Source organism: Aquarana catesbeiana, linkage group LG01 (assembly GCF_042186555.1).
Source record: "Aquarana catesbeiana isolate 2022-GZ linkage group LG01, ASM4218655v1, whole genome shotgun sequence".
Lineage (NCBI taxonomy): Eukaryota > Metazoa > Chordata > Amphibia > Anura > Ranidae > Aquarana > Aquarana catesbeiana.
The window spans coordinates 970,990,896-971,007,605 of record NC_133324.1 but is presented as its reverse complement, the minus strand read 5'-3'; the positions used below and the strand labels follow the sequence as shown (position 1 = coordinate 971,007,605).

At 45.6% G+C, this 16,710-nt stretch overlaps 1 protein-coding gene across 1 annotated transcript in view; it reads right to left on the bottom strand.

Annotated features, from left to right (window-relative positions):
• Positions 1-1,458: 1,458 nt before the first annotated feature.
• LOC141122958 (uncharacterized) overlaps positions 1,459-16,710 on the bottom strand; it is a 76,182-nt gene continuing 60,930 nt past the window's right edge. The window contains exons 8-9 of the mRNA XM_073612019.1: positions 4,581-4,696; positions 1,459-1,638 (exon numbers count right to left, since the gene is read on the bottom strand). Coding sequence (XP_073468120.1) covers positions 1,625-1,638; positions 4,581-4,696 — 130 coding nt within the window. The 3' untranslated portion in view covers positions 1,459-1,624. The remainder of the gene's footprint in view (positions 1,639-4,580; positions 4,697-16,710) is intronic.

Genomic DNA, 16,710 nt, shown 5'->3' with positions numbered 1-16,710 from the left:
CTGTGAGCAGGACGCACTGCACTAAATGTAAATAGTCTAGAAGATAACAGGAACGGATCTAGCTAAACTGAATACAGTGTATATATATATATGCAACACCTGGGATGCATATATATACACAATACACTTTAAGTGCAGCTAACTGACTGACTGTCCTGTCTAATCTAGCTAACTCAAATGAAATGACACTGTCTCTCTCTCTCTCTAAGCACACCGGAACACACTGCACAGGGCCGCCGTGCAGGCGGCCTTATATAGTGTGGGGCGTGTACTAAATCCCCTGAGCCATAATTGGCCAAAGCCTCCTTGGCTTTGGCCAATTACGGCTCTCTGTTCAGGCGGCTCTGTGATTGGCCAAGCATGCGGGTCATAGTGCATGCTTGGCCAATCATCAGCAAGCAATGCACTGCGATGCCGCAGTGAATTATGGGTCGTGACGCGCCACATGAATTTGGCGCGAACGGCCCATATCGTTCGCAATTCGGCGAACGACCGAACAGCCGATGTTCGAGTCGAACATGGGTTCGACTCGAACACGAAGCTCATCCCTAATATATATATATTGTCTCATTCTATTGGGGACTCTTTTCTGGGTCTTTTGGGGTGTGGCTGTATTCCATTGTTCTATTGTGTCTGTCTGCCTTGGGTATTATGTGATGTGTATGTGTGATTGCTGTGAGGAGGGAGGGGGGAATTCCTCCAACAGCTCTCCTCTCCCTGCTCATTGTACAGCCTGAATGCAAAGGGAGGGTTACCTCTGTGTACCTGTGTTTCAGAAAACAGTTCATGTTGAGCAACCAAAACAAGTACTGCCTCACGCGGAGTGTGGGACGTTTCATTACAGATTTTATGACAATCAAATATTTTTTTACAGAGAGGTATGGTTTCTGTTTTATATGGCTGGTATTACCTGTGAACATCCACGAAGGAGAGAGCTGAGCTGTGAAAGCCATAAGGATATCCATCCATCCACACGCACAGATCTCCATTTATCCCTCAAGGGGAACTGTATGCTTTGACTCTCTGGTAAAGCAGGAGCTGTAGGTGAGCTGCTAGAGAGCACTGGTGGTGGATTTCAAGAGCACCTGTTTTTGATTTATTGTGATCGTTGATCTAAGGATTTATTTGATTTTTCTTTCTAGTTTTGAAAGGTTTTGTTGTTTTCACATTTCTGGGAAGAAGACGTGAATTGTGTTGATATGATCGAATATTAAGAGACTTTTTCTTTTTGTTACATTTATATTGTGTTTTATGTATGTTATATTACTACTTTACTGATGATTGCGCTGTACTAAATTTATCCTATACAGATAAGAATGTTCACCCAACACTAATTGTTCTTCGCGTATTCGAAAATTAGGAAGGTCGAAATATGAGGGCAGTTGCTCACGCTGACCAACACATATGACCACCTAAAGTGATTGAATGGACTATCTCGGTACTGATACAATGACAAGATTAATGTGATAAAAATCAAATTTTAATACATAGAAACCATACAAAAATATTATTAAAAAAGTATACACCACAAATAACTAACTACTAAAGGTTTCCCCCGTAGAGTTTCTATTGGAATGGAGTATAGGTTGTTTCCTCTACCGGTTTCACGGTCTAAACCGCTTCTTCAGGAGGAGTGGTCTATGAAATAGATAATACATTAAGACAAAACATATTTATGGAGCAAAATAAATTTTAACAACATACCACAATCAATGTTAAAGTAGAAAGACCTGCTCATCCGATTGGACAAAACCGACTAGCGACAGGACCCGACAAATTCCCCCCGCGGCGGACAAGGGGGATTGTGAATGACAATCTCTGATTAGAAGGTAATAATAAAGGTTGGGGTATAAAAAAGTTTTTATAAAAAGGTGGTGTAGTACAGTGGTGGAGGAACCAAGATGGTGCTGCTGTGGGACCGAATGGGGGAGGGGAAGGGAGGGGGGAAGAGGGAGGGAAAGGTGGGGAGGGAAGGGGGCGGGGACAGGATGAGGATGACAAAAGAAGTGAGGGAAGGGACAACTGGGATGAGGGGGAAGGGAGGTGGGAAGAAATTACCAAGGGAAAAAGGGGGGGGGGGATGAAGAGGGAAGGAGGGGGAAAAAAGAAAGGAAAGACAAGAGGGAGAAGGAAAAGGAATGAAAAAAGGAAAAGGGGGAAGGGGGGAAAGAGGGGGAAAAAAGAGAAGGAAGAAGGAGAAGGAAGGGCCAGAGGAGGGGAGAGTGGGGACAGGGGGAGGGGAGAGGAAAACAGCAAGCCAGGGAGGAAAGGGTAGGAACCAGAGAGACAGGGGTAAAGGGAAGGGGATAATGGAAGAGGAAGGGGCAGGAGGAAGGGGATAGGGGAGAGTACTGGGACAGGACATAAAAGGGAGGGGAAGGGGAAGGGAGGGAAACCTAAACAGAAAGGGGACAGAATATGGGGTGAAAAAAAAGGGGGGAGGGGGGAAAAGGAAAGGGAAGAGGTAGGGGAGGACAGGACAGGGAGCAACAGAAAATAAAGAAGTGAGACTATGAAAGTGAGGAAATAAGTGAGGACAAAAAAGGGGGGGAGGAAAGGGGGAGAAGAGGAAAAGGGGAAACCAAGGGGTGTGAGGGAAGGGGGGGGGTTAGATGGTGATGGAGTAATAGAAGTGAAAGCAAAGTAGTGTGGAGGAGGGGGGGGAGAAGAAAGAGGAAGTGCGGACAGTGTGGAGGGGGGGGGGGAAGAAAGGGGAAGTGCGGACAGTGTGAAAGGCAAAACACCATGCCCACCACAGTGGCATATGTTAAGGTAAAGCAACTCACCAGGTTGTAAAAATAACCATAGTAAGGTAGTTGCAAGGGCTGGATGTAATATAGGGCGGAACAGAGTTAGATTAGATGGGAGCACAGTCAAAGGTATCTCTCCTCTCCCTGTTGATTGGACAGTCTGAATGCAAAGGGAGTGTTACTTCTGTGTACCTGTGTTTCAATAAACAGTTTGTGTTGAGCAACCAATACGAGTACTGCCTAGTTATTGGTTGTCAGCAGTTTGGAATATCTGATATCTATATTCAGACTGGAGTTATATGATGAAAGCACTCACACGGAGTGTGGGACGTTTCATTTAAAATTTTATGACAATAAAATATTTTTTTACAGGGAGGTATGTTTTCTGTTTTATATGGCTATTACATGTGAACATCCACGAAGGAGAGAGCTGAGCTGTGAAAGCCATAAGGATATCCATCCATCCATCCATCCGCACAGATCTCCATTTATCCCTCAAGGGGAACTGTATGCTTTGACTCTCTGGTAAAACAGGAGCTGGAGGTGAGCTGCTAGAGAGCACTGTTGGTGGATTGTACAAGCGCCTGTTTTTGATTTATTGTGATCGTTGATCTAAGGATTTATTTGATTTTTCTTTCTAGTTTTGAAAGGTTTTGTTTTTTTTCACGTTTCTGGGAAGAAGAAGTGAATTGTGTTGATATACTCGAATATTAAGAGACTTTTTCTTTTTTTCCTTTTTCTTTTTACACTTATATTGTGATTTATGTATGTTATATTACTATTTTACTGATGATTGCGCTGTACAAAATTTGTCCTATACAGATAAGATTGTTCACCCAACACCGATCGTCCTTCGCGTATTCATTTTATACGCCCATGGATACCGTCAAAGAGCGACCATGATGTGTGCCGCCATCCATATTACCCAATCCAAAATCAGCTCTTATCTTAGATGAAATGAACCCCAGTTTGGTTGATATGATTGTCGCACTGCCAGTACTGTCACCAGTCTGCTTTTGCGTTCATTAGTGGGACTGTATAGTAGACATGTGCACTGCTAATAAACAAGTTCAGATTATTCGGAATTTGTAAATTTCGTAAAACCCAAAAATAAGAAAGGAAAATTCGGAAGAACGAAAATCCCAAAATTCAAAATAATAACTAACTAATAATAACTATTAAATTATAGGTATTGGAATTTCCTTTCAAATTTGTCTGTTAGTGAAAATAACGAAATACAAATATATCTGAAGTTATGAATTATCCGAAATAAAGAATGCCGCATCTAAACAAATGGAACGGAACAAAATAATAATAAATAATTATACGTTTTTATTATTGTTATTTATTATTATTAATTTGTTACATTCCCTTCGTTTAGATGCGGCATTCGTTATTACGGAGGATTCGTAACTTCAGATAAATTCGTATTCGTTACGCTCACTAATGGACAAATTTGAAAGGAAATTCCTATACCTATATTTAGGTATATATATATCTATATATATATATATAGATATATATATATATATCTATATATATATATAGATATATCTATATATATATATAGATATCTATATATATATATCTATATATATATATAGATATATATATATAGATATCTATATATATATACCTAAATACTTATAATTTAATAGTTAGTTAGTTATATACCTAAATACCTATAATTTAATAGTTAGTAATAGTTAAGATATTATTAGTTAGTTATTTTTTCAGATTTTCACATTTTTGAATTTTCGCTCTTATTTTCGTTCTTTTGAATTTTCTGATTTTCTAATTTTGGAAGAACATCCGGCATTTCCTCCTTACTTTGTGCGTTTCTCTTTGTCCTTTGACCGAGGGAGTAGCCAGCCAGAATGAGCAGAAGCACAATGAGGGAGACCATGATGGTGAAGGTGGTGATGGTGGTGTACAACGGTGCCGAGCTGAAAGAGAGGAACGAGGAGAACATTTACCTCATTGTACCAACAGGATACGATTTCTGTGAATATAGCTGAACTCAGATATAATAGGACACAAATTCATGTAGTTCTGTAATTATCTATACATCATTAGAGGCCTATTTACACGTCCACAATGTGGAGACACATACACAGCAGCTCTTGTTACATCCATTGCTGCAATGAACGGCATCCCAATGCACGAAGACAGGTCACCTTCCTTGCAGCATATGGTGGTGCTCTGCGGTGAATTGCATAACAGAAAAATGTTCATGGATTTCTCTCATTGCAGTAACAGACCCCTTACCATTCATATCCACATTGCACAGCAACACACGTTAACCAATTCCGGACCGCCGCACGCCGATATACGTCCTAACTTTGAAGAGGAATATCGTTGTTATGGCAGCAGCTATCTACCATAACCCTGGTATCCTCTTCTTCGGGTGGCGATCCGGTCCGTGATATTAGTGGTTTCTGCAGCGGATTCGCCGCAAGGTCACTTTTATTGGCGGCGGGGTAGGGGCCCCCCTTCCACCGCGCTCCGGTGTCCTCCACCGCTTACCAATGCCGCAGGCAGTGGCGGAGGAGATCGGATCAACTCACATTAGTGGCATGGAGAGGAGTGAGGGGAAGATGGCCCCCAGCCGTATTCATACCATTGCAGAGTGGAAGCGACGTCATAACTTCACTTCCGCCCGTAGCTCTTAAAGGGCCATTTTTTTTCAAATGACAAATTTTTTCTTTATATTGCATTTTAGTGTAAATATGAGATCTGAGGTCTTTTTGACCCCAGATCTCACATTTAAGAGGTCCTGTCATGCTTTTTTTTCTATTACAAGGGATGTTTACATTCCTTGTAATAGGAATAAAAGTGACACATTTTTTTTTTAAAAGAACAGTGTAAACATAAAAAATCAAAAAGGTAAAATAAATAAGGAAAAAAAAAATGTAAATGCGCCCCGTCCTGTCGAGCTCACGTGCATAAGCGAACGCATACGTGAGTAGCGCCCGCATATGAAAACGGTGGTCAAACCACACATGTGAGGTATCGCCACAATTGGTAGAGCGAGAGCAATAATTCTAGCCCTAGACCTCCTCTGTAACTCAGAATATGCACCTGTAGAATTTTTTAAACGTCGCCTATTGAGTCGAGCGGGCGCAATTTTGAAGCGTGACATGTTGGGTATCAATTTACTCAGCGTAACATTATCTTTCACATTATAAAAAAAAATTGGGCTAACTTTACTGTTTCTTATTTTTTAATTAAAAAAAAGTGTATTTTTTCCAAAAAAAAGACTTGCGCTTGTAAGACTGGTGCGCAAATATGGTTTGCCAGTAGGTATTGCAGCGACTGCCATTTTATTCTCTAGGGTGTTAGAAAAAAATGTATAATGTTTTAGGGGTTCTAAGTAATTTTCTAGCAAAAAAAACCTGATTTTAACTTGTAAACAACAAATCTCAGAAAGAGGCTCAGTCCTTAAGTGGTTAAATGCATTGGTGCATTGTGAATGAATGGCACCCCCACACACCTGCAGGTGGACATGCATTGCAGAACAGAGCAACACACTAATGTGCATTGCAATGTGTTGAGCTGTCAAAAAACAGTGCATGAACGTCATTTGGCAGTACACAGATATACATTTTATTGTGTTACTGCATTCGCAACATCCACCATTCATTATAAATGCAGAAAGAAGCACAGGCACCTTCTAAGTGTAGCTACTAGACGGTATTTATTAAAAATGAAAAAATACTCACAAATGTAGCATAAAAAGCAAGCATGAAGCTCATGGCACTGGGTAGGGTGGTCCTCAGCAGCATAGTCTGGGGGATCCACAAGGGACGTGACCGTATGTCAGGTATTGCTGGAGGCCGGCGCCGGTGGATACCAACGCTTCCTGGTCCCTGGAATGCACTGGCAGAGCGGGGGGTGGCATCACTTCCCTGATGCGGCGGCGACACGTTTGAGGAGCATGTGCTCCTTCAGATATGAAGAACTCCTCTCCAAAAAAAGACTTGCTCATCCATGTCTTTATGGACCTTGCTTTGTGCACTGGTGGGCAGTCATGATGGAACAGGAAGGGGCCGTCCCCAAACTGTTCCCACAAAGTTGGGAGCATGAAATTGTCAAAAATGTCTTGGTATGCTGATGCCCTAAGAGTTCCCTTTACTGGAACTAAGGCCAATCCCAACATCTGAAAAACAACCCCACACCATAACCCCCCTCCCTCCACCACATGATTTGGACCAGTGCACAAAGCAAGGTCCATAAAGACATGGATGAGCAAGTTTGGGGTGGGGGAACTTGACTGGCCTGCACTGAGTCCTAACCTCAAACCGATAGAACACCTTTGGGATGAATTTGAGTGGAGACAGCGAGCCAGACCTTCTCATCCAACATCAGTGCCTGACCTCACAAATGCCCTTCTGGAAGAATGGTCAAACATTCCCATAGACACCCTCCTAAACCTTGTGGACAGCCTTCCCAGAAGAGTTGAAGCTGTTATAGCTGCAAAGGGTGGGCCAACTTAATATTGAACCCTACGGACTAAGACTGGGATGCCATTAAAGTTCATGTGCGTGTAAAGGCAGGCGTCAAAATACTTTTGGCAATATAGTGTAATTTGTCACTTTGTTTTGCACAATAATGGACTACATAAGGAGTATAGACTTATGAAATATGTTTTATTATGTACTATTTACACATGGATTTCTCTTTTAATTAGTCGGTATTGAAGTATATTTATTGCAGTTTGGTCTGCCTTGTTTCATATATTTGTGGGGTGTGGAATGATATTTTTGTTTATTTTTGTACATGTGTCTATTTTATGAAATGAGTGTCATTTAATAAAACAGAACACCTTCGTTTGATTTATTGAGTGTATAGGACATACTTGAGATATCGGTGACACTTAGTACACAGGGAATACAAAAGGAAGAGGAGAGGCTCAGTATAGAGGAGATCCTGGAGGTAGAGGAGAGGCTCAGTATAGAGGAGATCCTGGAGGTAGAGGAGAGGCTCAGTATAGAGGAGATCCTGGAGGTAGAGGAGAGGCTCAGTATAGAGGAGATACTGGAGGTAGAGGAGAGGCTCAGTATAGAGGAGATACTGGGGGTAGAAGAGAGGTTCAGTATAGAGGAGATACTGGAGGTAGAGGAGAGGATCAGTATAGAGGACATACTGGAGGTAGAGGAGAGGCTCAGTATAGAGGAGATACTGGAGGTAGAGGAGAGGCTCAGTATAGAGGAGATACTGGGGGTAGAGGAGAGGTTCAGTATAGAGGAGATACTGGAGGTAGAGGAGAGGATCAGTATAGAGGACATACTGGAGGTAGAGGAGAGGCTCAGTATAGAGGAGATACTGGAGGTAAAGGAGAGGCTCAGTATAGAGGAGATACTGGAGGTAGAGGAGAGGCTCAGTATAGAGGAGATACTGGATATAGAGGAGAGGCTCAGTATAGAGGAGATACTGGAGGTACAGGAGAGGTTCAGTATAGAGGAGATACTGGAGGTAAAAGAGAGGCTCAGTATAGAGGACATACTGGAGGTAGAGGAGAGGCTCAGTATAGAGGAGATACTGGAAGTAGAGGAGAGGCTCAGTAAAGAGAAGATACTGGAGGTAGAGGAGAGGATCAGTATAGAGGAGATACTGGAAGTAGAGGAGCGGCTCAGTATAGAGGAAATGCTGGAGGCAGAGGAGAGGCTCAGTATAGAGGAGATACTGGAGATAGAGGAGAGGCTCAGTATAGAGGAGATACTGGGGGTAGAGGAGAGGTTCAGTATAGAGGAGATACTGGAGGTAGAGGAGAGGCTCAGTATAGAGGACATACTGGAGGTAGAAGAGAGGCTCAGTATAGAGGAGATACTTGAGGTAGAGGAGAGGCTCAGTATAGAGGAGATACTGGGGATAGAGGAGAGGTTCAGTACAGAGGAGATACTGGAGGTAGAGGAGAGGCTCAGTATAGAGAAGATACTGGAAGTAGAGGAGAGGCTCAGTATAGAGGAGATACTGGAGGTAGAGGAGAGGCTCAGTATAGAGGAGATACTGGAGGTAGAGGAGAGGCTCAGTATAGAGGAGATACTGGGGATAGAGGAGAGGTTCAGTACAGAGGAGATACTGGAGGTAGAGGAGAGGCTCAGTATAGAGGAGATACTGGAGGTAGAGGAGAGGCTCGGTATAGAGGAGATACTGGAGGTAGAGGAGAGGCTCAGTATAGAGGAGATACTGGAGGTAGAGGAGAGGCTCAGTACAGAGGAGATACTGGAGGTAGAGGAAAGGCTCAGTATAGAGGAGATACTGAAGGTAGAGGAGAGGCTCAGTATAGGGGAGATACTGGAGGTAGAGGAGAGGCTCATACTGGAGGTAGAGGAGATACTGGATATAGAGGAGAGGCTCAGTATAGAGGAGATACTTGAGGTAGAGGAGAGGTTCAGTATAGAGGAGATACTGGGGATAGAGAAGAGGTTCAGTACAGAAGAGATACTGGAGGTAGAGGAGAGGCTCAGTATAGAGGAGATACTGGAGGTTGAGGAGAGGCTCAGTATAGAGGAGATACTGGAGGTAGAGGAGAGGCTCAGTATAGAGGAGATACTGGAGGTAGAGGAGAGGCTCAGTACAGAGGAGATACTGGAGGTAGAGGAAAGGCTCAGTATAGAGGAGATACTGGAGGTAGAGGAGAGGCTCAGTATAGGGGAGATACTGGAGGTAGAGGAGAGGCTCATACTGGAGGTAGAGGAGATACTGGAGGTAGGGGAGAGGCTCATACTGGAGGTAGAGGAGGTACTGGAGGTAGAGGAGAGGCTCAGTATAGAGGAGATACTAGAGGTAGAGGAGAGGTTCAGTATAGAGGAGATACTGGAGGTAGAGGAGAGGCTCAGTATAGAGGACATACTGGAGGTAGAGGAGAGGCTCAGTATAGAGGAGATACTGGATATAGAGGAGAGGCTCAGTATAGAGGAGATACTGGAGGTAGAGGAGAGGTTCAGTATAGAGGAGATACTGGGGGTAGAGGAGAGGTTCAGTATAGAGGAGATACTGGAGGTAGAGGAGAGGCTCAGTATAGAGGACATACTGGAGGTAGAGGAGAGGCTCAGTATAGAGGAGATACTGGATATAGAGGAGAGGCTCAGTATAGAGGAGATACTGGAGGTAGAGGAGAGGTTCAGTATAGAGGAGATACTGGAGGTAGAAGAGAGGCTCAGTATAGAGGACATACTGGAGGTAGAGGAGAGGCTCAGTATAGAGGAGATACTGGAGGTAGAGGAGAGGCTCAGTAAAGAGGAGATACTGGAGGTAGAGGAGAGGATCAGTATAGAGGAGATACTGGAAGTAGAGGAGCGGCTCAGTACAGAGGAAATGCTGGAGGCAGAGGAGAGGCTCAGTATAGAGGAGTTACTGGAGGTAGAGGAGAGGCTCAGTATAGAGGAGATACTGGAGGTAGAGGAGAGGCTCAGTATAGAGGAGATACTGGAGGTAGAGGAGAGGCTCAGTATAGAGGAGATACTGGAGATAGAGGAGAGGCTCAGTATAGAGGAGATACTGGGGGTAGAGGAGAGGCTCAGTATAGAGGACATACTGGAGGTAGAAGAGAGGCTCAGTATAGAGGAGATACTTGAGGTAGAGGAGAGGCTCAGTATAGAGGAGATACTGGGGATAGAGGAGAGGTTCAGTACAGAGGAGATACTGGAGGTAGAGGAGAGGCTCAGTATAGAGAAGATACTGGAAGTAGAGGAGAGGCTCAGTATAGAGGAGATACTGGAGGTAGAGGAGAGGCTCAGTATAGAGGAGATACTGGGGGTAGAGGAGAGGCTCAGTATAGAGGAGATACTGGGGATAGAGGAGAGGCTCAGTATAGAGGAGATACTGGAGGTAGAGGAGAGGCTCAGTATAGAGGAGATACTGGAGGTAGAGGAGAGGCTCAGTATAGAGGAGATACTGGGGATAGAGGAGAGGTTCAGTACAGAGGAGATACTGGAGGTAGAGGAGAGGCTCAGTATAGAGGAGATACTGGAGGTAGAGGAGAGGCTCGGTATAGAGGAGATACTGGAGGTAGAGGAGAGGCTCAGTATAGAGGAGATACTGGAGGTAGAGGAGAGAATCAGTACAGAGGAGATACTGGAAGTAGAGGAGAGGCTCAGCATAGAGGAGATACAGGAGGTAGAGGAGAGGCTCAGTATAGAGGAGATACAGGAGGTAGAGGAGAGGCTCAGTATAGAGGAGCAACTGGAGGTAGAGAAGAGGCTCAGTATAGAGGAGATACTGGATGTAGAGTAGAGGCTCAGTATAGAGGAGATACTGGAGGTAGAGGAGAGGCTCAGTATAGAGGAGATACTGGAGTTAGAGGAGAGGCTCAGTATAGAGGAGATACTGGAGGTAGAGGAGAGGCTCAGTATAGAGGAGATACTGGAGGTAGAGGAGAGGCTCAGTACAGAGGAGATACTGGAGGTAGAGGAAAGGCTCAGTATAGAGGAGATACTGAAGGTAGAGGAGAGGCTCAGTATAGGGGAGATACTGGAGGTAGAGGAGAGGCTCATACTGGAGGTAGAGGAGATACTGGATATAGAGGAGAGGCTCAGTATAGAGGAGATACTTGAGGTAGAGGAGAGGTTCAGTATAGAGGAGATACTGGGGATAGAGAAGAGGTTCAGTACAGAAGAGATACTGGAGGTAGAGAAGAGGCTCAGTATAGAGGAGATACTGGAGGTTGAGGAGAGGCTCAGTATAGAGGAGATACTGGAGGTAGAGGAGAGGCTCAGTATAGAGGAGATACTGGAGGTAGAGGAGAGGCTCAGTACAGAGGAGATACTGGAGGTAGAGGAAAGGCTCAGTATAGAGGAGATACTGGAGGTAGAGGAGAGGCTCAGTATAGGGGAGATACTGGAGGTAGAGGAGAGGCTCATACTGGAGGTAGAGGAGATACTGGAGGTAGAGGAGAGGCTCATACTGGAGGTAGAGGAGATACTGGATATAGAGGAGAGGCTCAGTATAGAGGAGATACTTGAGGTAGAGGAGAGGTTCAGTATAGAGGAGATACTGGGGATAGAGAAGAGGTTCAGTACAGAAGAGATACTGGAGGTAGAGGAGAGGCTCAGTATAGAGGAGATACTGGAGGTTGAGGAGAGGCTCAGTATAGAGGAGATACTGGAGGTAGAGGAGAGGCTCAGTATAGAGGAGATACTGGAGGTAGAGGAGAGGCTCAGTACAGAGGAGATACTGGAGGTAGAGGAAAGGCTCAGTATAGAGGAGATACTGGAGGTAGAGGAGAGGCTCAGTATAGGGGAGATACTGGAGGTAGAGGAGAGGCTCATACTGGAGGTAGAGGAGATACTGGAGGTAGGGGAGAGGCTCATACTGGAGGTAGAGGAGGTACTGGAGGTAGAGGAGAGGCTCAGTATAGAGGAGATACTAGAGGTAGAGGAGAGGTTCAGTATAGAGGAGATACTGGAGGTAGAGGAGAGGCTCAGTATAGAGGACATACTGGAGGTAGAGGAGAGGCTCAGTATAGAGGAGATACTGGATATAGAGGAGAGGCTCAGTATAGAGGAGATACTGGAGGTAGAGGAGAGGTTCAGTATAGAGGAGATACTGGGGGTAGAGGAGAGGTTCAGTATAGAGAAGATACTGGAGGTAGAGGAGAGGCTCAGTATAGAGGACATACTGGAGGTAGAGGAGAGGCTCAGTATAGAGGAGATACTGGATATAGAGGAGAGGCTCAGTATAGAGGAGATACTGGAGGTAGAGGAGAGGTTCAGTATAGAGGAGATACTGGAGGTAGAAGAGAGGCTCAGTATAGAGGACATACTGGAGGTAGAGGAGAGGCTCAGTATAGAGGAGATACTGGAGGTAGAGGAGAGGCTCAGTAAAGAGGAGATACTGGAGGTAGAGGAGAGGATCAGTATAGAGGAGATACTGGAAGTAGAGGAGCGGCTCAGTACAGAGGAAATGCTGGAGGCAGAGGAGAGGCTCAGTATAGAGGAGTTACTGGAGGTAGAGGAGAGGCTCAGTATAGAGGAGATACTGGAGGTAGAGGAGAGGCTCAGTATAGAGGAGATACTGGAGATACAGGAGAGGCTCAGTATAGAGGAGATACTGGAGGTAGAGGAGAGGTTCAGTATAGAGGAGATACTGGAGGTAGAGGAGAGGCTCAGTATAGAGGAGATACTGGAGGTAGAGGAGAGGCTCAGTATAGAGGAGATACTGGGGGTAGAGGAGAGGTTCAGTATAGAGGAGATACTGGAGGTAGAGGAGAGGCTCAGTATAGAGGACATACTGGAGGTAGAAGAGAGCCTCAGTATAGAGGAGATACTGGAGGTAGAGGAGAGGCTCAGTATAGAGGAGATACTGGGGATAGAGGAGAGGTTCAGTACAGAGGAGATACTGGAGGTAGAGGAGAGGCTCAGTATAGAGGAGATACTGGAGGTAGAGGAGAGGCTCAGTATAGAGGAGATACTGGAGGTAGAGGAGAGGCTCAGTATAGAGGAGATACTGGAGATAGAGGAGAGGCTCAGTATAGAGGAGATACTGGGGGTAGAGGAGAGGCTCAGTATAGAGGACATACTGGAGGTAGAAGAGAGGCTCAGTATAGAGGAGATACTTGAGGTAGAGGAGAGGCTCAGTATAGAGGAGATACTGGGGATAGAGGAGAGGTTCAGTACAGAGGAGATACTGGAGGTAGAGGAGAGGCTCAGTATAGAGAAGATACTGGAAGTAGAGGAGAGGCTCAGTATAGAGGAGATACTGGAGGTAGAGGAGAGGCTCAGTATAGAGGAGATACTGGGGGTAGAGGAGAGGCTCAGTATAGAGGAGATACTGGGGATAGAGGAGAGGCTCAGTATAGAGGAGATACTGGAGGTAGAGGAGAGGCTCAGTATAGAGGAGATACTTGAGGTAGAGGAGAGGCTCAGTATAGAGGAGATACTGGGGATAGAGGAGAGGTTCAGTACAGAGGAGATACTGGAGGTAGAGGAGAGGCTCAGTATAGAGAAGATACTGGAAGTAGAGGAGAGGCTCAGTATAGAGGAGATACTGGAGGTAGAGGAGAGGCTCAGTATAGAGGAGATACTGGGGGTAGAGGAGAGGCTCAGTATAGAGGAGATACTGGGGATAGAGGAGAGGCTCAGTATAGAGGAGATACTGGAGGTAGAGGAGAGGCTCAGTATAGAGGAGATACTGGAGGTAGAGGAGAGGCTCAGTATAGAGGAGATACTGGGGATAGAGGAGAGGTTCAGTACAGAGGAGATACTGGAGGTAGAGGAGAGGCTCAGTATAGAGGAGATACTGGAGGTAGAGGAGAGGCTCGGTATAGAGGAGATACTGGAGGTAGAGGAGAGGCTCAGTATAGAGGAGATACTGGAGGTAGAGGAGAGAATCAGTACAGAGGAGATACTGGAAGTAGAGGAGAGGCTCAGCATAGAGGAGATACAGGAGGTAGAGGAGAGGCTCAGTATAGAGGAGATACAGGAGGTAGAGGAGAGGCTCAGTATAGAGGAGCAACTGGAGGTAGAGAAGAGGCTCAGTATAGAGGAGATACTGGATGTAGAGTAGAGGCTCAGTATAGAGGAGATACTGGAGGTAGAGGAGAGGCTCAGTATAGAGGAGATACTGGAGTTAGAGGAGAGGCTCAGTATAGAGGAGATACTGGAGGTAGAGGAGAGGCTCAGTATAGAGGAGATACTGGAGGTAGAGGAGAGGCTCAGTACAGAGGAGATACTGGAGGTAGAGGAAAGGCTCAGTATAGAGGAGATACTGAAGGTAGAGGAGAGGCTCAGTATAGGGGAGATACTGGAGGTAGAGGAGAGGCTCATACTGGAGGTAGAGGAGATACTGGATATAGAGGAGAGGCTCAGTATAGAGGAGATACTTGAGGTAGAGGAGAGGTTCAGTATAGAGGAGATACTGGGGATAGAGAAGAGGTTCAGTACAGAAGAGATACTGGAGGTAGAGAAGAGGCTCAGTATAGAGGAGATACTGGAGGTTGAGGAGAGGCTCAGTATAGAGGAGATACTGGAGGTAGAGGAGAGGCTCAGTATAGAGGAGATACTGGAGGTAGAGGAGAGGCTCAGTACAGAGGAGATACTGGAGGTAGAGGAAAGGCTCAGTATAGAGGAGATACTGGAGGTAGAGGAGAGGCTCAGTATAGGGGAGATACTGGAGGTAGAGGAGAGGCTCATACTGGAGGTAGAGGAGATACTGGAGGTAGAGGAGAGGCTCATACTGGAGGTAAAGGAGGTACTGGAGGTAGAGGAGAGGCTCAGTATAGAGGAGATACTGGAGGTAGAGGAGAGGCTCAGTATAGAGGAGATACTGGGGGTAGAGGAGAGGTTCAGTATAGAGGAGATACTGGAGGTAGAGGAGAGGCTCAGTATAGAGGACATACTGGAGGTAGAGGAGAGGCTCAGTATAGAGGAGATACTGGATATAGAGGAGAGGCTCAGTATAGAGGAGATACTGGAGGTAGAGGAGAGGTTCAGTATAGAGGAGATACTGGGGGTAGAGGAGAGGTTCAGTATAGAGGAGATACTGGAGGTAGAGGAGAGGCTCAGTATAGAGGACATACTGGAGGTAGAGGAGAGGCTCAGTATAGAGGAGATACTGGATATAGAGGAGAGGCTCAGTATAGAGGAGATACTGGAGGTAGAGGAGAGGTTCAGTATAGAGGAGATACTGGAGGTAGAAGAGAGGCTCAGTATAGAGGACATACTGGAGGTAGAGGAGAGGCTCAGTATAGAGGAGATACTGGAGGTAGAGGAGAGGCTCAGTAAAGAGGAGATACTGGAGGTAGAGGAGAGGATCAGTATAGAGGAGATACTGGAAGTAGAGGAGCGGCTCAGTACAGAGGAAATGCTGGAGGCAGAGGAGAGGCTCAGTATAGAGGAGTTACTGGAGGTAGAGGAGAGGCTCAGTATAGAGGAGATACTGGAGGTAGAGGAGAGGCTCAGTATAGAGGAGATACTGGAGATACAGGAGAGGCTCAGTATAGAGGAGATACTGGAGGTAGAGGAGAGGTTCAGTATAGAGGAGATACTGGAGGTAGAGGAGAGGCTCAGTATAGAGGAGATACTGGAGGTAGAGGAGAGGCTCAGTATAGAGGAGATACTGGGGGTAGAGGAGAGGTTCAGTATAGAGGAGATACTGGAGGTAGAGGAGAGGCTCAGTATAGAGGACATACTGGAGGTAGAAGAGAGCCTCAGTATAGAGGAGATACTGGAGGTAGAGGAGAGGCTCAGTATAGAGGAGATACTGGGGATAGAGGAGAGGTTCAGTACAGAGGAGATACTGGAGGTAGAGGAGAGGCTCAGTATAGAGGAGATACTGGAGTTAGAGGAGAGGCTCAGTATAGAGGAGATACTGGAGGTAGAGGAGAGGCTCAGTATAGAGGAGATACTGGAGGTAGAGGAGAGGCTCAGTATAGAGGAGATACTGGAGGTAGAGGACAGGCTCAGTATAGAGGAGATACTGGAGTTAGAGGAGAGGCTCAGTATAGAGGAGATACTGAAGGTAGAGGAGAGGCTCAGTATAGAGGACATACTGGAGGTAGAGGAGAGGCTCAGTATAGAGGACATACTGGAGGTAGAGGAGAGGCTCAGTATAGAGGAGATACTGGAGGTAGAGGAGAGGATCAGTATAGAGGAGATACTGGAGGTAGAGGAGAGGATCAGTATAGAGGAGATACTGGGGATAGAGGAGCGGTTCAGTACAGAGGAGATACTGGAGGTAGAGGAGAGGCTCAGTATAGAGGAGATACTGGATGTAGAGGAGAGGTTCAGTATAGAGGAGATACTGGAGGTAGAGGAGAGGCTCAGTATAGAGGACATACTGGAGGTAGAGGAAAGGCTCAGTATAGAGGAGATACTGGAGGTAGAGGAGAGGCTCAGTATAGAGGAGATACTGGAGGTAGAGGAGAGGCTCAGTATAGAGAAGATCCTGGAGGTAGAGGAGAGGTTCAGTATAGAAGTGATACTGGAGGTAGAGGAGGGGCTCAGTATACAGGAGATAC